The sequence below is a fragment of the Spea bombifrons genome, chromosome 2, assembly GCF_027358695.1.
Source record: "Spea bombifrons isolate aSpeBom1 chromosome 2, aSpeBom1.2.pri, whole genome shotgun sequence".
In the NCBI taxonomy this organism is placed as follows: domain Eukaryota; kingdom Metazoa; phylum Chordata; class Amphibia; order Anura; family Pelobatidae; genus Spea; species Spea bombifrons.
The window spans coordinates 115,268,239-115,292,316 of record NC_071088.1 but is presented as its reverse complement, the minus strand read 5'-3'; the positions used below and the strand labels follow the sequence as shown (position 1 = coordinate 115,292,316).

At 40.7% G+C, this 24,078-nt stretch overlaps 1 protein-coding gene across 1 annotated transcript; it reads right to left on the bottom strand.

Annotated features, from left to right (window-relative positions):
- Positions 1-1,012: 1,012 nt before the first annotated feature.
- Positions 1,013-11,435, bottom strand: LETMD1 (LETM1 domain containing 1). Its single transcript, XM_053455797.1, has 9 exons — positions 11,308-11,435; positions 10,685-10,836; positions 10,097-10,212; positions 9,764-9,846; positions 8,790-8,976; positions 6,789-6,890; positions 5,882-6,034; positions 5,516-5,612; positions 1,013-1,348 (listed from the first exon to the last, which is right to left on the bottom strand). Exons 1-9 carry the CDS (start codon positions 11,385-11,387, stop codon positions 1,275-1,277), a joined length of 1,044 nt encoding a protein of 347 aa, XP_053311772.1. The 5' UTR covers positions 11,388-11,435; the 3' UTR covers positions 1,013-1,274.
- Positions 11,436-24,078: the final 12,643 nt, after the last annotated feature.

Here is a 24,078-nt window from a genome sequence, read left to right as displayed (position 1 = left end):
CACCGGGGGTTGTTGCATATTACACCCTCGCCAGCACTCAACCGATTCTGCAGAACCTCTCCATGCATTTGCACAAGGTGCAAACAAAAATGTAAAAAGGATGAAGCGCATATGATGGCTGGTATGCAAACCCGTGCCAATATATGTGGTATAAATATACACTACCATTCAAACAGCGGTTCTTGGAAAAACAAGGACGTTTCTAGCTGATCAGTAGAAAATCATTTTGCAGGTATGTTATAATTAACCTTTTAAACTCAAGCTTGCATTAGGAAACGTGCCATTGGAACACGGGAGTGATGGGAGTGATAAAGGGCCTCTGTACAGCTATGAAGATATTACATTCTAAATGAGCCATGTTATTTTAATGGACAAAATGTGCTCTTTCTATCCCTTTTCTTAAAACCATTTGTCAAATCCCAACATTGCTTTGTAGCGATGCGTTCAAATCTGACAAAGGATGCTCCTGTACATTTTTAGCATATTTTATTTCAAAGCACCTTTTGGTTCAAACTTGAACACAATTTAAAAAAAAACATAAAATGTCATTATCGGTCATGAACAAGGAGCCTGAAAAAACATTTTAAAAAACGGATGTATTCTGTGAGGGAAGCAGAATTTTAGTACACAACCATGCAATACTAAATATCAAGTTAACAGCAAGTTAAACAACATTACACAAAATGTTTGAAATAAAAATAGTAATTAAAACTTGCACTTGAAACTCTAACAGTGATATGTAGCAGATTACTGATCAATGGAAACTGGTGTGTTACGGTTGCACAATATCCAATGAAAGGGTCCCAAACACTTAGTTGGGATTAAGTGTCAATTGTACAGTTCTGTTCAATTTAGGATCATCAGCATCTTCACCAGAGACAAGAAGTAGGCCATCTGTGAGTGCATGGCATCTCCGCATCAGGACCTCAGTTGGTGATGGCTTGAGTCTTGCACCTACTGTAACGCCACTCGCATGGGTTGACCTGGAGGATCTGTGCTTTTTGTCTGCTTTCTTAAACAGGCTAACCCTGTTTAAATGATTTGTGTATAGCTTGGTCCCTTCTCTGTTTCAAGTGGCATGACCTACAATTTTTTTTTTCATACTATGGCTTTTGTGCGTTATTCCAGCACAGAAAAGGAAGAGAAATCTCCCTGTTGTCCATGACTGCTCCAGAACTTCAAAGCCAGCTTTCCACCAGCAAGGGTTAGTCTTGGAACATTAACCTGTAAACCATAACTTCATTGATGAATATTGTCCAAGAGCCCTAGTGCAATCATTGCTTTAAGGAGTGGCTGTAGTTGGTAGATAAGAGGACCATACTGTGCAACAACAAGGATGCCTCAGACACTGGAAGAAACAGAAAGCTCCGGTTATTTAGGAAGAAACGGACCGATATACTATAGAAATGCACAAAGATTCCATTGTACATTAAAATAAAACACACAATTTAACTATTTGTCTCATACTGTAAAATATATTCAATGCTGTGAGAGTTAATACACTTGTGCAGCATAAAGAATATGACCGGGAAAACAAGCAAGGCAGTAAAATCTGGTACTGAGGGTCCAAAAAGATGAAACACATTATATATGAAGATATTGTTTCAGATCCTTATGGGGTAATTTTTTATCCTGATCCAGTTTCATTATGAGGCCGAAATTTTTATTACTGTCCAGCCAAAAACTCCTGTCTCCCGTTACCCTTTTCTACTTTACAGACAGAGCAGAAGAGGGCGCTCCGGGGCAAGCAATCCGTTCAGGGCCGGACTGGGACTGAAAAGCAGCCCTGGAAAAATTTGGAGAGCAGCCCCATATAGTTTATCTCACGGTGAAGCTCTTATACCCACACGCACTCCTTATACATACCCGAGTCACACTATGTGCCATTCTTTTTATCTCATTATTTGTATTAAAATGCCAGAAAGCAAAAGTGTTAAAAGGCCCTAATAAATGAAATACATTACACATAATGGGATCAAAACATTTACTACTGCAAACATTTTTAGATGAAAAAGTTCCATTTTATTCAGTGGAACTAAACACTGATCACATTATTCTTCACGATATTCAGGTAAGAAACTTTTATTTCTCTATTAATTCATGTAGACTATTTTTTTCCATATTTAATAAAAGCTATGATTGAGACATGTTTGGTTTTTATTTCCTTTCATTTGACAACCTACCCCCGAGTTATGCACCTCTGCCCCCAGGCTTGCCACTCTGCCCCCCTGATATGCCTTCTACCCCCTATATGCCACTCTGCCTCCAGAAATGCCTTATACCCCCTATATGCCACTCTCTCCCATTATATGCCTTTTAACCCCCTTTTTGCCACTCCACCTCCAGATATGCCTTTTGACCCCCTATATGTCACTCTGCATCCAGAAATGCCTTATACCCCCTATATGCCACTCTGTCCCATGATATGCCTTCTAACCCCCTATATGCCACTCTGCCATATAGGGGGTTAAAAGGCATATCATGGGACAGAGTGGCATATAGTGGGTATAAGGCATTCCTGGAGGCAGAGTGGCATGAAGGGGGTTAAAAGGCATATCATGGGGCACTCTGCCTCCAGAAATGCCTTATACCCCCCATATGCCACTCTGCCTCCCTGATATGCCTCAACCCTCCTATATGCCCCTCTGCCCCGTGATATGCCTTTTAACCCCCTTTTTGCCACTCCACCTCCAGATATGCCTTTTGACCCCCTATATGTCACTCTGCATCCAGAAATGCCTTATACCCCCTATATGCCACTCTGTCCCATGATATGCCTTCTAACCCCCTATATGCCACTCTGCCATATAGGGGGTTAAAAGGCATATCATGGGACAGAGTGGCATATAGGGGGTATAAGGCATTTCTGGAGGCAGAGTGGCATAAAGGGGGTTAAAAGGCATATCATGGGGCACTCTGCCTACAGAAAAGCCTTATGCCCCCTATATGCCACTCTGCCTCCCCAATATACTTTATACCCTCCTATATGCCCCTCTGCCCCATGACATCCCTTTTAACTCCCTTTATGCCACTCTGCCTCCAGATATGCCGTTGACCCCCTATATGTCACTCTGCATCCAGAAAGGCCTTATACCCCTATATGCCACTCTGGCATATAGGGGGTTAAAATGCATATCATGGGACAGAGTGGCATATAGGGGGGTATAAGGCATTTCTGGAGGCAGAGTGGCATAAAGGGGGTGAAAAGGCATATCATGGGGCACTCTGCCTCCAGAAAAGCCTTATACCCCCCTATATGCCACTCTGCCTCCCTGATATGCCTCCACCCTCCTATATGCCACTCTGTCCCATGATATGCCTTCTAACCCCCTATATGCCACTCTGCCATATAGGGGGTTAAAAGGCATATCATGGGACAGAGTGGCATATAGGGGGTATAAGGCATTTCTGGAGGCAAAGTGGCATGAAGGGGGTTAAAAGGCATATCATGGGGCACTCTGCCTCCAGAAAAGCCTTATGCCCCCTATATGCCACTCTGCCTCCCCGATATGCTTTATACCCTCCTATATGCTCCTCTGCCCCATGATATACCTTTTAACCCCCTTTATGCCACTCTGCCTCCAGATATGCTTTTTGACCCCCTATATGTCACTCTGCATCCAGAAATGCCTTATACCCCTATATGCCACTCTGGCATATAGGGGGTTAAAAGGCATATCATGGGACAGAGTGGCATATAGGGGGTATAAGGCATTTCTGGAGGCAGAGTGGCATATAGTGGGACACACTTACATACACACACATGCCGATACACACACATGCACAAATACAAAAAAACATTATACAGTACAAAAAATAAATTTTTTTACTCACCTTCTACTTCTCTTGACTTCCTGGTAGCTGCACACTGTTCTCTTGACATCCGGTGGTGCAGCAGTCTGAGTGCGAGGGGGCGGAGCTTCCACCTCACGCTGCTCCCATCACTATGCAGCCATCAGGCTGCTGGGAATGTAATCTAAACGGCCGGTGCGTGCTGATGCCGCCGGCCGAAGCTACTTTAACACTTTTTTTTTATTTATATGGTAAGCTGGATCGGCTTGCCATATAAAACTAAAAAAAAAAGTATTAAAGCAGAGCCGGCCGGCGGCATCAGCTCGCGCCGGCCGTTTAGATTACATTCCCAGCGATCTGACGGCCGCATAGTGATGGGAGCAGCGTGAGGGGTGAAAGGTCAGTGTGAGGGGGCGGAGCTTTCACCCCTCACACTGCTCCCATCACTAAACGGCCATCGCACACGGCTGCTGGGTGCTGATGCCGGCCGGCCGCATCAGCACACAGCGGCCGCTTTGATTAGAATTCGGGCAGCCTGGGGGGCAGCTCAGCCGCTGTCTTCATGGCCGCCCAGCCCACGGACCTTCCGGCCCACCGGGAAATTTCCCGGTATCCCGGTGGGCCAGTCCGGCCCTGAATCCGTTCCATTTCTGCTTCTGGAAAATGAAAAGCTCCAGAACCAGCGCGGTACATGAAGTGATCTCAGTATTAGGAGTTTTGCTCTAGAGTACAAAAACTAAAGCTGCAATTTTGTATATTATTTTTAGATCACACTAACCTCATTATTTAAATGAAATATTAGGTTAGCCACATTTGACTCAATGGAAGCAGAAGAACAATCATGCTTAATGTTATAAATAGCACTTCTATTTAGACATGCCCCCAATGTGAATGTTTTCAGCTTCTAGGTTCAGTAAACTAACATACTATATATATATATATATATATATATATATATATATATATATATATATATATATATATATATATATATAAAAATTTGGTAATAATTCTAGTTTCTACAACATCTGCATTTTCTACCAAGACTCACATTTTGAAATAAAGTGAATACTTGGTGACATTTTTCCCATTTATTCCTTCAGAAACATGGTACAAACTGGTACATTAGGCAAAGAGGGCCCTGCTCGCAAGCTTACAACCTAATCACATCACAAGTCAAAGCCTTCTCCTCAAAGCAAGATTCAATAATTTTTGATATCAAACCCACTACACCTCCATTAAAATAATGGTACAGAAGTTGTATTATTAGAGCACCTTAAATTATATTAATTTTTACGTGAATATACAGTTTTAAAGGAAAATCACGGTAACTAAAAATTCTAGTATAACAACTTATATCTCTAGGTCGCAACATTGCACAATTCTAATAAAAGTTAAAATTTTAGTTGGAAAAGTATAAAGGTGCAAATAATTCTACTGGAATAAAAAACAGTAAAATGCTGGCTGAATCTTCATAAAACCATTTTCTGTGTATGCTTTAAGTTCATTTTACTATATACCGATACAATCCTTACCTTTTTACAAATATTTTAATTAAAGTTTTTTCAAAAAACATTTTACATACAAAAGAACAGCAAATCCCAAAAATTATAAAGAAAAAATGAGTGTTAAAATTACGGAATTTCCAACATAAACATTTAAGGATTTTTTTTACTGCAATAGCGTTTATCCGTATCTTCCCAAGATATACATCAATCCTTACCTTTTAACCTACTGGAGAGTTGAAGCCAACAGCTTAACCATTTTCTGCAGTCCTCGATACCAAGCTGACCGGCATTCAGTCCTCTAATATAACACGCCTGGCAAACAGAACACATACAGTAAGTAAAATGCTTGTTAATGATAATGTGATATTTAAGAGGTCTATGGGAAATCTGCTCTTTAGTCTCGCACATGCTCATAGCCGTCATCCCACAAAACAATATCAATAAGTAACAGTAGATAAAGAGTATTACGTCCCAACCACTATTACCTCTTTAAATGCAAAAAATAAAAAGTATTACGGTGATAACACCAGGTTGTTTTGTGTTATTCAGGCTGTGTACTGGAAAGGTTAATAGATTTTTACCCTCTTCAATTCCGCCTCTGAGAGCTCGTTGACCCCTAGCTGGAGCAGAGCACAGTCCAGGTTGTGTATCTCGCAGATATGGCTCCCAAGCCGACGCTGAAGAAGAAATGCTGGCAAATGCGGTGTCAGGAACATAACACGGCTAAGAGATTTCTGTGTGACAGACAGACAGACGATCTGTAAATTACAGCTACAGATTCACAAACATACCTAGAGAGCCCACTGCACATAGCTTGTAAAGCAGAGAGGTGACATGCAGAAGCATTACTTCATTTCATAATGATCACAGGGAGTCTAGCGAAGTGCAAATCAAAGTGCGATAAAAACATGAATGTGGGGGGAAAACAGGGAGGTATCTCAGAAAGATTGGTAGTGACTGTGATTACAGTTTGGAACAGTTTTAGCTAGACCTATTCAACATTAATTAATAAACTCATAATTGCCATATTTCAAATGGAGTATATGTAAGAATCCTTCATATGGTAGTCAAGCAGAATCATTATTGGTTGACATCAGAGGTTTGTCAAGTTACATAGAATTTATGGCATCTTTATAACTGCTAACACTCCACAATCTACATTGTGAAAGGAGGAGAGTAACCATTTCCTGCAGCAATCACTATGAAATTGAGCCAGTTTCTTCTCCGTTTACCTTCTCTCCCAATCTTTCTAATATAATGCAAGCTTCCAACAGCCGAGTGCTCTACCTCGTAATGCATTGTAAGCCTTATGAAATTCTGCACCGGTATCTAATATCATTTCCGAATACTTTAGCAATCAGTAACTAGTTAACTGTATTATAGTATTTAAATAATATTTTTTTTAATTTATATTGCATAGAAAACAACTACATATTTACCAACCAAAAGGTGAAAAAGAACATTATTAAAAAAAAAATAGCCTTGTACCATTTGTTGAGGACCGAGACTCTTCATACCCAGTGGTGGCCCTGAGAACGCAGCTCGGACGGCATGGATGTCGTTCACCTGCGGATGGGAGCCGTGCTTCACCTACAATACACAAGGTAGACACATTGCCATACCAACGTTAAAAGCACAAGCGATCGTGCTTGGCTCCTCCTCAATGACAGCCCTATATCCTATTAGCAATCAGCCGGTGTACATTTAAGAGTTCTATAAATAGGTTTACATAGAGTCAAAACATTGCCATCTCATACAACTTGAACTGATATGAAAAAGCAAATATTGAGGTATCATGCCAACTCGTTATTTTATTCTTGTTATTTGCCCTCTTCCCGATCTCTTAATTTTGCTTATTTGCCTCGTTTAAATGTTTTAAATCTAATTTTAATAAAAGGCAACATGAGTAAACACAAAACACAGCCTTTAAATTAATAACCCATATGAAAAAGTAATTTCGACCAGTTGCGCCACCTTTAGTGGCAACCAGGGCCGGCCCGACAATGGAGCCAAGTGGGGCAACCCACTGTTTTTTTTTTAGCCGAAAGAGGGAGAGAGAGGGGCGCCGAGTGGTTTTATCTCTTTCTCTCCCTCTGCGAGCCCTCTAGCTCGGTCTCGGCTTGTAATGTTTAGTGACGTCATTTCCGGCACTCAGCATTACAAGCCGGCACAGAGACTGAGCAGGGAGACTCACCACAGGACTGCTGAAGGGTAAGTACGGGGGGGAGAGAGGAAGGGTAGATAATTGGGGGGGGCTGCAGGGAGAGGAAGGGTAGATAATGGGGGGGGGGCGCATTTTAAACTTCGCCCCAGGCGGCATTTTGTCTTGGGCCGTCCCTGGTCGCAACAACTGCAATCAAATGTTTGCCATAACTGACTAGGAGTCCTTTACATCGCTGTGGATGAATTTTGGCCCACTCTTCCTGGCAGAACGGTTTTAATTCAGCGACATTGTAAAGTTTGAGCATGAACTGCCTTTTAATTTCATGCCACAGCATCTCAATCAGGTCCAATTCAGGACATTAACTAGGCCACTCCAGACCCTTCTTTTTGCTTCTTTAGAGCCATTCAGAGGTGGATTCGCTTGTTTGGTTAGGATGATTGTCCTGCTGCATAACCCAACTGTACCTGAGCTTTGGGTCACAGACTGATGGCTGGACATTCTCCAGTATTTTTTGGTAGAGAGCAGAATTCACGAGTTCCATCAATTATGGCAAGTCACCCAGGTCCCACCAAAGCAGCCCCAGACCATCAAACTACAACTATCATGTTGAACTGTTATGATGTTGTTATTGTGGATTGCTGTGTAAGCTTTACGCCAGATGTAACAGATCAGTGTCTTCCAAAAAGTCCAAGAAGGGGGTCATCAAGATGTTTTTTGGCAAATGTCAGCCTTTGCATTCTCCTTGGTTCAGCGGTGGTTTTCACCTTGCAACTCTCCCATGGACGCCATTTTTGTAATTGTGAACTGAGGCAAGTGAGGAATGCGGTTAGCGTGCGTTCCTTTGTGATCTCCAGGATGAGTTCTGGGGGTGCTCTAGCAAGAATTGTGATTGGCTGGCCATTCCTGTGAAGATTCACCACTGATCCAAGTTTTCTTCATTTGTAGATAATGGCTTTCACTGGAGTCCCAGAGTCTTAGAAATGGCGTTGTAACCCTTCCTAGGCTGATAGATGTCAATGGCCTTGTTTCTCATCAGTTCTGGAATTTCTTTATGTGCTGCTTTTTAAGACCTTTTGCAAGACAGTCTATTTCATTGATGTTTAGAGTCAACAGTGGTGGCAGTAATCCTGCCTGGCTGCATTTTGTGTTTATTTGGGTTATCTTTGTCTAATATTAGTTTGATGATCTGAAACATTTAAGTGTGACCAATATGCAAAAATAAAAGAAACTGCAAAGGTGCAAATTCACACCACTGTATGCAGGACCGTATCAAAGAAAAAAGTAAAGGACTTGAAATTAATGAAGACCAAAGATAAAATGAGTACCTGTGTGCACAGCTGGATCATCTGACTTTGGAGATGCTGATCTGTGACTTGAGGAACTGCTTTTAACAAGCCGTCTAAGACATCATCATAGACCTCCAGTCTCATGCCGTGATAAATGTCAAGGAACTCTTCCTGCTGTTTAGGGGTCCAAAAGTGACGAATTAACAACTGCCGGGGAAATAAATACCTTAATGGGAAAAACAGAAATTATGGTTTTTTAAATTCCCTGGATCTAGTTTTTTTTAAACAAATTAATACATTAAGGCACACTGTTTACAATATTTTATCATTTGCTACTTACTGTACTTTAAAGGTATGGCTTCTCTAAGCCTGTCTTCAAGCCTTACAAGCACGGTTTTTATGTTCTACTCCCATATTATGTGGTAGATTATTTTTGAGACCAAATATATTAGATTTTTTGTTTGTTTTTAAATAAAACCACCCTACAAACCATGAACCTTCTGCTCGATGTATACCAGTAGACAGCCCTCTAGCTATCCCAGGGTGACTTCAATGCGGTATTTCTTCTGCACAGCGCTTTTTAGCATCAAAAAAGGTGAATTACTGCATAAAAAGACAATGTTTATGTCTTCCTTTTTGTATATGTTGTTCTAAATTATTGAAATAGAAAAAAAATTTAAAAAGATGCTTTGTATGAAAAATCATGCTTTTCAATGTTCAAATGTTATTCAATTTCAGAATATGAAAGTCATCCACTCATAATTAAGAGCCAACCTACTGAAGCCACAGGTATATTTAGGAACAGTTCCCAAAAAAACCTCTTTCCAGACCAACGGATGAAGTATCCCTATGGAGTGCCCGTGCAACTCGGTCATCTGGACCCAGAGTATGGCTTGGCCCTGATGTGTCCTGCACCCTCTGAATCTATGCTTGGCTCTATAAGAATGGCTCATAGGATGTATGGATATCTCTTTACAGTACACATGGAAAGATGAAGCTTTTGATTTACTTACATTAGGAGGAAAACTAGGTAGTTGGCGAAGGGTGGAATGGAAATAATAACCACAGGTGCAGCTTTTCTAATATCTTGTCGAAACTGGAAGGGGAAAAAGGTGAATGAAGGACAATCTAGATCTAAATATTTAAATAAAATGTACAATTGCCACAAGGTTTCTAAATGGCTTAGTGCCTCAAATGGCAGATCATGTATACACAGTCGTTGACAGGTCTGCAGGACCCGTAATGTAATTATAGAGTGACTATAGTTAGTAGGGTGTATTGAGAGGCTATTTTGGTACATAAAAGGTAAAGGCTTTATATGTTTAAAGAAAACAAAAAAAACACACCTGTCTCAACTTCTCCATTTCCCTGTAAGGCAGTTGGTGAAACTGTAGCCCTTGATAGTTCATTTTTTGTTTGATCATCCCTACTTCTTTTGCATCCATCAACAACATCCTGAAACCTGTACGAGCCATGGAAGTAATCGAGCAAAGGAAAGAGTTACAGCAACGTACTATAAAAACATTCATTTTCATTCAGTTCATAATAGGCAGTCTTGGAAGACAGGAAGATGACATCTAAATTAAAGCCATATTTTTTTTTTTATTTACATAGCGGAGAACTTCTTACAATACATATAATCAAAAGGTTATTAGAAAGATAAACCAATGCATTAGGCAAAGAGGGCCCTGCTTGAAAGTTTAAATATATATTTTTTAAAAATTAGATCATTTTCCCTTGCCCTTAAGTTGGGTCGTGATCACATACAGCCAAGCAAACCAAAAACAATGCCTTCTCCTCATTAAAGATTCAGTAAGACTTGGCTCTGAAGGACTGCATGCTTCTACAGCGCTGACGCCATATTAACGTGTAACATTATATGTATTTTTTGTTACGTTGATAGCAATAACGCAATTAGATTAGGAGACGCTTACCTTTTGTAAAGGTGGAGTATAACAAATAAAACCTTGGAAACTTTCTTTCCAAAAATTGTTCATATTTGGTGTTTATGTATTTAGCTTTTGACGTTATTACAGAGAACACGCTCTTGGGTTTGGTATTGGTAGATAGGTGGCAAGGCTGATACCTGCGAACACACAATGACCATTACGTGAACATTACGTGACATTAATAGATTAACAAAAACTAATCATTAAATAAAGATTTTTTATTGAACCAGAACTTTTTTTGGAGAGGAAAAAAAGAAAAAATATTTTGTGGTTTGTTTATTATCACAAACAAATGCCTTACAGACTCTTAAAAGCAGCACGCCCAAACAAAGGATCATGCCTGTTAATTGGCCATAGCTGGTTGGTATAGGACTGTACAAATGAATGTATATGAATGGTAGGTATATCACATCAGACAATACTTACAATGTTTACATTATACCCACTGGCTGCAATCAGATTAAGAATTATTATTAAACTTATGTTATCATGAGCCACATGCCTATAAAATATTACTGTCATATAGGATCCACCCAAACATTATGTCCGGTGCTGCTCTGCCGCCCCAACCCCTTTCCCGATGACAGACAGGCCCTCTATCTACTCACAGCATTAAGACACATTTTCTGAGCCGCTGATCACCTCCATCCAAAACAGACCGGCACATCTTCACCCTGTACAGCGCCATGTTTTAGGATGAGAGCCGCCTCAAACGACAAGGTCAACGGAGCCGAGGTCAGGCGCTACAGTGTTACGTCATCCACGCAGCCGCCGCGGCGGCCATCTTTCTTGATGGCAAAGTCTCTACCCCGACGAGGGCACGTTGACTGGTCACAAATGATAACACAGAGGGGGGACAGCTGTACAGTACATTTGCTACTAGGTGCGTTTCGGTAGTAAATACGTAGAAATTAGTCTCTGTGTAAAGCTTGTATATAGGGAGTAATGTAAAGATTGTGCAAGTTATAGCATAATTTAGGGGCAGTAAAGCACCTCTTTATTAAGCAGTGAATAATGTAAGAGATTCTGACACAGTTCAGTCCGCTAACGCAGTGTGTTTTGGGAAATATCCCTTAAACAGGTTGCCCACCCCGGGAAGGGACAGGTAACGTTCAGCGCAGGTGGCAGGTGCTGCCAGGTGTCCCAGTAATAAAACCGAAGAGATCAGCTCACACCCAGCAGATACATACTGCTACTATATCAGGCATAAGTATAGGGGATTCCTTCACGCTATATGGCCATATATTGCTTAGCCCAACACCACATCACAGTACCTCCATAGCGTATATTGGGACCATGGAGCTGTATCCATGAGGGAACGCTTTGGGTTTTGCCCAAAGGCTCTGGATAATCATAGAGAAAATCTGGGCCACAGGAGCGCTGTTGTCTACTTCCTACCTAACCACAGAAAGTTTTCCTGCGTGTGGGTTTAACCCAGCACTCGGCATCACCGGGGCCGCCCACCGGCATTACCAGGACTGCCTAGCGGCATTCCCCAAAAGCGGGTGAGCTCCAGGTAGCAGGAGCCTAGATGATCCCAGGCATATACATTACCTTACAGCTCACTGAGGCTCTGCAATTGAGATTTATTATTTTTGGCCGGTAATCAAACAGCCTATGACACTTTGTTCACATGCTTTGTTCCAAAACACATTTACAGAATGCATAGAAAACCCATAAATGGAGCCCGGAAAGGAGCCAGTTATCATGTAACAAGTCATTGTTATGCTAGACACCCCAGTAGTTATGTAGAAGTAAAACGTGCCAAGATCTTTCGGTAGCACATCAATTTCTCTAAATCGCAGCAGCCTGGTGAGGATTTGGTCCTGTGCCTCTCTTCCCAGCCATTCCCTTTATACTAATGGACTCGGTAGAGAGATAATCACCTGCTGCTACCGGTAGTCACTAAGTAACATAAAATACTGGTTTGATCCTCTAAATGAAGTATCCATCTTCAGGTGGGGGTGGGAGGACCTCTTTAAGTGTTGGGTGAAGATATTAACTGGCTGCTCTCTACAATGCAGGTAAGTGATGGGGCCAAGCAGGTTTTCAGTTTAGTGGCTTATTAGCCCTCTGTGTTTTAGATTGGGGGTTTTCACTGAAAATCTCTGCACTGTTGCTAAAGCCTTAAGAATTATTTATGCTTCTATAAAGAGCTCCCCAAAGTATCCATTGTCCTCTTCAATCACTGGAATGGGTATGTGATGCATGTAATGCTGCGCCTCTCAAGCTATGGGATTTGTGCACTTTTGTTATGTCAGTGAATTTATCTGGTGATACCCCACTTAATGCATAGCGTTATACAATGTTAATATAAATGCACTGCTTTGAATGTCAGTGATGATGCACACAAAGGGTCCAAATCACTTGTAACACACAATGGTTTTTGTCCATGTCCTATAAACGGCTAACATTAAGTAAACCCTGTTGTGTCATATATATATATATATATATCTATATAAATATGCACATGTGGTGGAATTTATCGATGTTGGCTATCTCATAGTAACTCCATTTATTTCCATCTGTGAAATGAACCAACTCTTAAAGATCTGATAACATTTTTATTATGCATTAGATATATTTGTATACTATTGATCCACTGTATTGATCTTTTAGCGGCAGTAGTGCATTTATAATGATTGCAGCTATTCAGATTCACCTGCAGCCCATATACTTAAATGTAAGCTTGTGAGCCGGGTCCTCTATTCTAGTCTTGTCTTTGAAGATATTATATATGTATTGTAAGAAGCGCTGCGTAAATTGTTGTCGCTAAATAAATAAAAGATATGGAAGCCACTGATGTCTGCACCTGTGTCAGCAGTGTGTGCGCATGCACATTGACCAGCAAGTAATCAGGTGGAGAGAGACTAATGCCAACCGGGGAAAATCCTCTTCCTGCTAATTGCAAACCACAAGGGTTTAATACCCTGTCTAGCCTGAATGAGATACAACAAGCTCAAACAAGGAAACTGATCTTAAAGTGTGGACAGGCACAGTTTGAGTGGAGTTTGTGCTGTGAGATGCCTTTCACCTAACAAAGTTAAATAAAGTGGGGTTTCATCCATGCAAACGACAAGCTGGTGGATTAATTGGTAGCTAATAACATACATGGTGGTAACATGTACTGTTCTAATAATAATTAGGTATAGGGGATCTTATAACAAAGTGCACATCCTGCTCTCATGGTTTGGTCCAACTACTGTACAATGTACTTAATCATGAGCAAAACAAAATACTACAAATATCGGAGAAGCAACTCTTATTACTGAAAAGTTGTGTGTGTGTGTGTGTGTAATGTGCTCTTCTGGTCGGCTCCTAATGGTATCTGCACAGTCTGATTATACAAATTTTCTAATTACATCTGTTAGCTTTTGACATGTAGCTGTTTGTTCAGAGACAAGCATTCTTCTTGTAAAAGAATATTCTACCATTTTTGATTTAGACAACTCTAGAGGTGCCAGGTAGAAAACATTGGAAGAGACGGGTGATAGGCACCTAGAACGATACAATTTATTAGTAAGGGACATCATAATCACCGGAGCTTGGGATCAGTCCCGTAGCTGTTATGAGTGGAAAGCCAGAATTTGAGGTTAGAAATTATGAATCCGCAATGTAAGAAATTAGTTTCTAGGTCAGATGACCTATTAACACAGTACCATGTTTTTTTTTTGTTTTTTTTTGTTTAGTATACTAAGCTGTAAAACATAGGATTTCAGAAAGCGACATGCATACTATAATTATGTTAAGTCCTATGTAAGCTAGGTGATCACGTAGATGTGGAAGAGTGAGACAATTATCATGGCATGTCCCCATTAAAAACAATGAGTATTCGATGTTTGAAATAATAGCTTTGTGCTAGCAGGCATGACCACTTAGACCAGCAAATATTACCCTTCTGAGTAAGATTACATTGACAAAATAGCTCTTTATTATTATGGCAGAAAATGGGCAGGCATTGAAAACCTCCATGTTTGCTAAAAGCACTTCAGATGATCAAAGGCTGGGTATGTTAAGCCAAATGCCACGTGTCTCATTTATTTACGTCATCAGGCGGCCACTGGACCTAAAGAGTCAGGGACATCTTTTTATCCCCGGACTGGCCCTGGCCATCAGTATTTGATTTATGCATTCACTGTAGTACCTTTTTAAGCTGGATTCCCTTGGCCATGCAGCTCTGTGTTTGTTATAGCAGATGTTTGCCTGTTTAGGCTATCTTGTCGATTTTTGCATCCTTCCGTTATTCTTTGATCATCTTATTAGTTATCGTTCCCCTTCCTTTCTTTTCCTCTGTACATATTTAAAAAAGATTTTCGATTAAAAAGTGATTTCCCAAAAATAATGTGACTAAACAAGCGGATAACACTCAAATAGGTAAAAACCAAGCAACATATAAATTTATGTGGTTTCCATCAATAACTAGGTGCTTCAGACTAGAGCCCTGCGCAGGACTGCTTTTTTAATCCCGCTCCCGCTGTTTTTAATCCCGCTCTCGCTGTTTTTAATCCCGCTCCCGCAATGTGGGTGTTCCAATCCCACCCGCTCCCGCCACATTTGTGGCCAATCACGCCCGCCTCCTTACCTGATTTCCCGCGCAATCCCGCAAGTTGTTCCCTCACAGCGTCTCTTCTCTTGCTCCGCCCAGGAACAAGGTGGAGTCACAGGAAGTGACGTCACATCACGTGACTCCACCTTGTTCCTGGGCGGAGCAAGATAGGGGACACTGTTATGGAGCAGCGAGAAGACAGCCTTGCGGGATTACCGGGACCCGCAGGTACAGTGCCTGACCGCCCGCAAGTTTTTTGGCGGGTCCCGCGGGACCCGTCTCCCAATGCAGTCCTCTACTTCAGACCAATACACAAACATTATGTGCACATAGCTAGGTCCAATTACTTAAGAACAATAACCCCCACCCCCAAATTCTGCATATACCCAGTGAGTACCATTGGGGGAAAAAAAGTCTGAGATAAATATTGGGGTTTCTGTCGCATTGTATGGCCACCATGCCAAAGTTTGGCAAGTTCTATCTAATTCTTCATGGCTATATTGCTTACCAAGAGCTCAATCAGTGGGACTGCTTTGCACTTTAACCCAAGAGACTCACAAGCTTGATTTAATTTTAAGAATGTTTTGTAAGGTATAGTCTCTATAGATTACTGGTGGGATTTGTCTCTAAAGTTTCTGTATGTATGAAGTGTGTGTTCTTCTTCTTTTTTTTTTTTTTTAATATCATTTGAAATTACTTATGCCTTTCCTCAAAGATTTAAATACATTGAATAATTAAATTCCTTTTATGGCCCTGTTCACTATGCAGTTGTTAGGAACTTTCTAAACCTATTAATGTTCTTGCTGATAAAACATTTTTATTTTCCTTTGCCAATCATTTTTTTTTCATTCTACAGACATGGAGCTTCTGTGAAAAGTCACGTCTACAGGTGTGTCTTGTGTGCTGTTCAAGTCTGTTCCTAATGACATCTGAACAATCTGCTGAGCTATGAAAGTTTACCAAGTACATCATCTGTAAACGTTGACATATTGGTTTATTGCTTTGATACATGTAGGTATTTGGTCAGAGACCAGATTTTTTTTTCTGTTAGAAAAGCCTTACGTGATTTTTATTTGGAGGCTTCTAGAGTTATGGATTGATGATAGGAACTGTTGTTGGATGATGGGGAGCTTGGACTTCAAGTTTTTTAATTTGATTCTTACAGGAGTGGGATTATGTAATGCTGAGTATAACAAGCTAGAGAACATACTGTAGTATATATGCGAAAGTTATAGGTTTGTTACGATTATGTTAAAAGGTCCTGATCACCTTATAAGAACATATGTTGAACAGATGTGGACACATAGAATTAAAGGCCATCTGAGAAACTGTGAATATATATATATTACACCGATCAGCCATAACATTATGACTACTGGCAGATGAAGTGAATAACACTGATAATCTTGGTATATTGGTACCTGTAAGTGGGTGGGATATATTAGGCAGCAAGTGAATATTGTGCCCTCAAAGTTGATGTGTTAGAAGCAGGAACAATGGGCAAGTCTAAGGACCTGAGTGCTTTGACAGGTTGCCAAATTGTGATGACCCTCTCTAAAGTGGTCCAAAGAAGGAAAAGCGGTGAACTGGCAACAGGGTCATGGGTGGCCTGTGTGGTCAAATCCCACAGAAAAGCTGCTGTACCTCAAATTGTTGAAAAAGTTAATGGTGGTTACATAGAGACATAGGCTGAAAAATACATGCGTCCATCAAGTTCAGACTTCCCCATATCTCTTAATTGCTGTTGATCCAAAACAGTTGTGATAGAAATGTGTCAGAACACACAGTGTGTTGCAGGTTGTTGGGTATGGGGCTGCGCAGACCAGTCAGGGTGCCCGTGCTGACCCCTGTCTGCTGAGGAAAGCACCTACGATGGGCATGAAGAAATGGAAATCGCTGGCCTGTCCTGATGAATCACGTTTTCTGTTACATAAGGTGAATGGCCGGGTGCGTGTGCTTCGCTCACCTGGAGAACACATGGCACCAGGATGCACTATGGGAAGAAAGCAAGCTGGCAGAGGCAGTGTGATGCTTTGGGCAATGATCTGCTGGTAAACCTTGGGTCCTATCATTTCATGTAGATGTTACTTTGACACGTACCAGCTAAGCATTGTTGCGGACCATGTACACATTTTCACGCACACGGCATTCCTAGATGGCATTGGCCTCTTACAGCAGGATAATGCGCCCTGACACAAAACAAAAAATGGTTCAGGGGTGCTTTGAGGAACACAACGAGTTCAAGGTGTTAACTTGGCCTCCACATTTCTCAGCTCTCAGTCCATTTGAGCATCTGTGGGATGTGCTGAATGAACAAGTCTGATCCGTGGGAGCCCCACCTCGCAAATTACAGAACATAAGGTATCTACTGCTAAAGTCTTGGTGCCAGATACCACAGCACACCTTTGGAGGTCTAGTGGAGTCTATGCCTCGATGGGTCAGGGCTGTTTTGCCAGCACAAAGGGGACCTACACAGTATTAGGCAGGTGGTCATAATGTTATTGCTGATCGGTGTGTGTGTATATATATAAATTAATGTTAGTGCTAGCAGGCCTAAGCCACCAGTAAGTTTACACTGACTGTGTTATTATTATGTCAGAAACTGTGAAGTGCAAAGTTTTGGCAAAGGCTTTGACTATTTACATAGAGGATAATTCCCATTTCTTAGATTTTTCATTGGGTGGGTAGTTAAGACAGCTTGCCGGCTGAGTTCCCATTGAGTTCTGCAAGGACTCTGCTCTGGAGGTGATGACTCACTGAACCCGGGAAGCAAGTTTCCAGTTAGCTCAGCAAGTCTGAAAAGACTACAAGTTTGCCAAAAGCACCTTGAAATGTTTTTTTTTTTCTGGGAAAAGCCTCAGATGTATCACAATGAAAATTCCTAAAGTGTCCTTCATTATAGAGTAGACCTAGTTCCCGTGGTGGTGTGTTGCTGATGTCCTGGTGTATGTTGAAGTTAAACAAGGTACTTATTGAAACACTGAGGTTCTTCAGACCTGTTATTAAAAGAAACGGGGACATCAAAAGTATAAATCATGGCTCTTTGTCAATCCACATAGCAAAGCTTAATATCCTGATTTGCATAGACAGCAAAGTCAAGATGACCTGGTAAATGGTCAACCTTTAGCAAAGTAGACTTATTTATAAACCCTTTGTTTATGATTAACAGATGTGAAACAAAAACAACAAAGCAAACATGTACCCTATACAAGGCATGCTACAGAACACAAACCTTGACAGCTTTGCAAAGTATATACAGGCATAATGTTTGTACAGGCCATAATAGTAGTTATAAAATACACCCTAAACATCAAAACACATACATAAGTACTGTACTGTGGGTCAGCAGAGCACCTACAATAATTCGTAAACTGTTGTGAGATACACCACAAAGAAAAGCAACGTTAATCATGACAATTAAAACCGTTCCATGGCAAAAGTGTTTTTGTTGTAGGAATGATACCTGGAGGTGGAAGGGGGCAAGTGCAAATGGATATCACAAAACTTCCAAGGGTTGATGGGACCAGGAGGGGGAATAGTCCTCTTGCTATTAGAGACTGTGAACGATGGAGTGATATTTAAGCAAGCTGAGGATTAGCAGTCCTGGAACACCAACTTAAGAAGTGGGAGATGCTGCAGCCTTAACTTCAAAAAAGCTAATGGTGCAAGATGTACAGTATATGACCAAAAGTATGTGGGTGCCTCTCCTAATTATGTTTCGGTCACACCCGTTGGCAAAGCATGCCCATCAAAAGGAGTGGGAGCACTTTCTACACAGGCAGTGTGTTAAATCGTCTAGAAACCTCACATGACTGGAGGTTGGTACCATTGCATGTGCATTGCTGAGCAGGAGATCAGTTCAAGCCAAAGCTCTCTATGCATAAGAAGGTGACGCTCTTTCATGCATTAAAACGCATACGATGGCTGGAGGGTAAATCTAGTACTTTTGTCAAATACAGTTCTAAATTTTTATTCAGTATTCATCAAATTACTGTACTAATTACTATACTAATGCTAAAGTTTGTTTTCCAATTTAACACACCCTTTAATGGATAGATCCGTTTACGAGAAGAGGGTGGTCAACTTTATTAAATGAAATTAAAGGAGAATTGTTCTGTGGCTCTTAGGTGAGGTAGCTTTTTTTTTTTTATTTGGTGACATGCTGATGCCTTGGCCAGAATTATCAAAGGAAGGAGACCACAGAGAATTTAAATGATATTGTCACGTTCTACCCGGGCTGTGGAGCTACAGTTTCTCAGTTTTTTGCTACAACCCATTCCTAGATTTCCTTATGCTCTGTTCTGATCTTCCGTTCCTTGCTTCTAGTTCTGCTCTTTGCTTCAGCTCTGTTTCCTTTTATAAGGTGTGCCCCACCCATTATGTTTGTCTCAGTCTACAGGTATGTCTCTCTGATATGTGTTTGGATTTCTGCTTTAGTTTTGTTTTAGTACCTCTGTAGGCAGGGCTTAGCGTTAGGACCCACCGAATATTGGAGTACTTTGGCATAGTGGTGGGCTAAGCATACTATGCCTATGCCAATCTCCAATTGTTATCTTTATAGTCCTAGGCTAGTCCTGTTTGGTCCTGTGGTTTCTGTGTATTCTTGTCGTGTTGCCTGGTCAGTCTTGTCAGCTCTGTGCTTTGTTGTCCTGTCTTGTATCCCTGGTAGAGGGGTGTCCTGTCCTGTTCATGTCGGATCTTGAGTATTCCTTGTCTTGTTCCCTGTTGTGCCCTGTATTATGCATATCTTGTCTGGTTATGTTTCTCGCTTGGTCTCCCTGTCCCTTGCCCGTTATGTTTCTGCTATATACTCTGCTTAGCTTCGCTACCCCCAGCCTGCAGCATCCTGCACATGATTCCAGTGCTATGTCTCATGCCTGCTCCAGGGTGCCTGCAGGATATCTCCAAGTTCTGCTCTGTTGAGTCATCATCCGCTGCTATGTCAGGGAGCTGCTATGTGGCTGCACAACCCTAGATGCTCACCACCCGGGTGAGTGCAGTTGCCCTTCACCAGGCCCTATCCTGTGACTCCGCTTCTGCATGTGGAATCCCTGCATTTCTCCATCCTTGGGCGCTCTGGGTCATTACAGTCGTCTGTATGGACCCAGTTCCTGACAGATATTTAGCAAAACTGTGCTGTGTAGGTGAGAGACTGAAAACCCAGAGGAAGCTGATCCTATATGGTGGGAATGACTTCTATGAAACATTTTTGGTGTTTTTCCTCTAAAGGGAGAGTTGCCAAGAGAGTTTTATGTTTCAACTTGTTGACCTACCTATGCGTTATGAAGTCTCATCAGTGAGCTCACTCTGTAGAAAATCAGTGTCATTTCTTCACCCATTGAATTATGCAGGGCCAGCTCAGATCTTCCTGCTGAAGAATCCTTCCAGTGGTGGCACGCCTTAATGAAAAGTGACTTGAGAAAGTTCTATTGCACGAACCATTCTTCAAATTCAATTTCAGTTTGTTCTTGGGAGGAAAAGTATCTCGCACCCATTTACATGTCACAGGTCAGTGGGTAGCTTTTCAGACATTGCTATCAGTGCTGAGATATAAAAATAAACACAATGAGTTTAATGGCGTAAGAGCATGAAAGTGTGCCAAGATGTTACTTCTGCCAAAGCTGTAATGCACATGATAAAAAGAGCATAAAACACATACAGCCAGTGTACATGTATTTTTTTTTTTTTTTTTTTTTCACCATCCAACATTGAAAGGTGGTATAAATTACTCGATAAATGTATAAATAAAAATATCGATAGCTGACTATAGTATATCCATTTTAACATAAAATATGGACCGTTTTGTGCTATTAATAAATTAATACATCATAAATACAACTGGTGTCATATTGTTAAAACCCATTGCTTCAGTCTTTTTTCTATTTGCTATCTATAATATAACTTTAAATGTTTGCCATGTTGTACCTATTGGTGCCTAAGAAGTATTACTCTCCAGGATAGCCGAGTGGGACCGCTACGTGAATATGATCCATTCTTATATGTTTTATCTCCATTGTCTTTTAAAAGGGATATTCTAAAAAAAATGTTGTTGCTGTAGATGGCATATAGCCATTTTAAATCCAAATCCCACTTCATGAAGAGCTCAAAATGTAAACCAATATATAAGGTATTTATAATTTGCTTTTAAACTTTAAAATGAGTTATTCTTTCCTTCCTATTAGACTTATTCTAAAATTAAATAAATAACCTCAATTTAACCTGTACTCTAATTGTATGTGATATGCAATGTAATGAAAGTAATGGTGAACATACAATAAACAGGCAGTGTATGTATACAAGCAAGGGAATACATCACTATAATGTATCATATAATAAAACACCATTGCAATTGGAACACTTGAGACAAGACGCTATTAACCCATGAAAGGTTTTGTTTATAAGATCATAGTGGTGCTACCAAATTTGTTGCTTTTATTAATTGCTATATATATATATATATATATATATATATATATATATATATATATATATATATATATATATATAATCGACCAGTTCAGTGGTAAACAGACATTTTTAATGCACAAACAAGCAAAAATGATCTATGCGCTTGAGTAAATGTATAGATAGACAGACAGGATAACAACCTGATGTCTTGAAATTAGGTATAAACCTCGACAGGGTTGATAAATAAAAAGAGAAAAACTATAGTGTCTTAACCCCTTAAGGACAATAGGGGTTTTTACTCGTAGTATATTGCGGGACAATGGCTCTTTTAACGTTTTTCAGTGCTACTGTTTAGCTGTGATTTTTCTTCTCTCTCACTTCATGCTCCCACACATATTATATATTGTTTTTTTCAGGACAAACAGGGCTTTCTTTAGATACCATTCATTTTATCATATCATATAATTTACTATAAAAATGATAAAATATGGGGATTTTTTGTTAAAAAATTACTTTTTCTCAATTTTTAAACAGAAAACTTTTACTCATCTGCAAAAACTAATGAAAAAACCTGCTAAATAGATACCCAATGTTTTTTTGCTTTTTTCTGCACGTTATGGGGCAATAAGTACAGGTAGCGTTTTGCCATTTCAAAACCTTTTTTTTTTCCAAATCTGGTCATTATTCCCCCCCCATGTGCCATTTCAGGTATCTTTGAAGCCGGCCAATGAAATTTACCCCATCAAATCATATATTTTTAAAAACTAGACACCCCAAAGTATTTGAAATGCTGGTATTTTAACCCTTTCAATGCACTAATTTTACCACTACCCTTTGTGAAACTTTATGGTAGTAATTATTTTTGTATTTTTTTCACACATGTTGTACTTCAGGTATAAATTTATCGCTCCTGGTATATGTCCGTGTCACACAACACCCCAATATGTGTTCAGTAACATCTCCTGAGCGCAGCGATACCCCCCCATGCATGGGTTTGTAGGGTTATTTGGGAGGTAAAAGGCCGCCTTTGTGAGGTGTGTATTTTTTTGCCATTTACACATCTGCCCCATGTCCCGTATTTGGGACATCTTTGAACCCGGCCAATTCAATTTACCCCATCAAATCATATATTTTTTAATACTAGACACCCTATGGGCATTTGTAATGCCAATATTTTAACTCTTTCCATGATGGAATTTTTGTAAAGATAAAAAAATTTAGGACTTGCTTATTAAAAACTTTTTTTTTTTTTTTTTTTGGTGACAGTGGGGATTTTTACATGTTACCATATTTTTAACGTTTTTTTTAAACATTTTTGACCATTTTTTTTTTTATTATTTTTTAATTTTATTTTTTTTTACTAGTCACTCTCATTAGTGAGCTGGGCTCCATTGACCTTGCATGGTTGGATGCAGTACCTGCATTCAACCTGCAGGAGGAGCTCGAGAGTTCTCAAGAGGGTCTGGATAGACCCTCTGTGAACTCAGATCTATTGTTAATGCCATCCTGTGAATGACGGCAACGTCATTCACAGGATGGCACTTGTGGTTGCTCCTCGGAGCAATCGCAAGGCGATAGGGGGTCGGGGGGTTGTGTTGCTACATGCCTCGATACTGAGGCATGTCAGCAACACAGTTTATGCTTAGGAAGCAATTCCGATCGCTTCCTAAGCAGTTTTAGCCAGGCGGCCATTTTTCTTCCGGGGAGGGCTGCCGAGGGCTGCCCTCCCCGGATCCACGGTCAGCCTCACTTGTGAGGCTTCCGTGGATGCTGCAAAGCCGCCGATCGCGGCGAAAACGCAGCGATCGCGGCAAAAATGCAGCGATCGCGGCGATGCAGCTATTTAACGGCAGCCCGTACATGTACGGGCATTGTCGTTAACACGTTGCACGGCAACCCCGTACATGTACGGGGATTGTCGTTAAGGGGTTAAATATATATTTTTTTTATGTAGCTATGCGCTCATTTTAGGGCGTGTTATTTTATGATTATGATTTTTTACATTTGTTTTTAAAGTTTGTTTGGGCTTCTGAAAAAACTCCATTAGACTATAGAATTTGCCTGTTTTTATCTTCCAAATGTAAGTGCATTATTGAATTCAAATAATTATAGTACCGTATTGGCTCGGATATAGGCCGCCCCCGTATATAGGCCGCACCCTAAAAGTTTGGTGCTTTATAAAGAAAAAGTTTTTTCTTTAAAAAAGCACCAAAAAAAACATGCTGCCACTCTGCCCCCCCCGAGATATGCTGCCACTGTCCTCCCTCCCCGAGATATGCTTCCACTGTCCCCCCCCGAGATATGCTTCCACTGTCCCCCCCCGAGATATGCTGCCACTGTCCCCCCCCCCCGAGATATGCTGCCACTGTCCTCCTCTGCCCCCCGACTTACCGGAGCAGACTCCCGGGTGTCTTGCGGGGCCGGC

Bases quoted from the DNA above. Each gene is read 5' to 3' on its own strand.
- LETMD1 (XM_053455797.1), bottom strand. From the start codon at position 11,387: ATGGCGCTGTACAGGGTGAAGATGTGCCGGTCTGTTTTGGATGGAGGT. The intron at 9,847-10,096 runs GTGTGTTTTTTT...TTCCCCTTCCAG, and splicing joins AAATGGAGAAGTTGAGACAG to TTTCGACAAGATATTAGAAA. The intron at 6,035-6,788 runs GTACAAGGCTAT...TCTGTCACACAG, and splicing joins GTCTCGGTCCTCAACAAATG to AAATCTCTTAGCCGTGTTAT.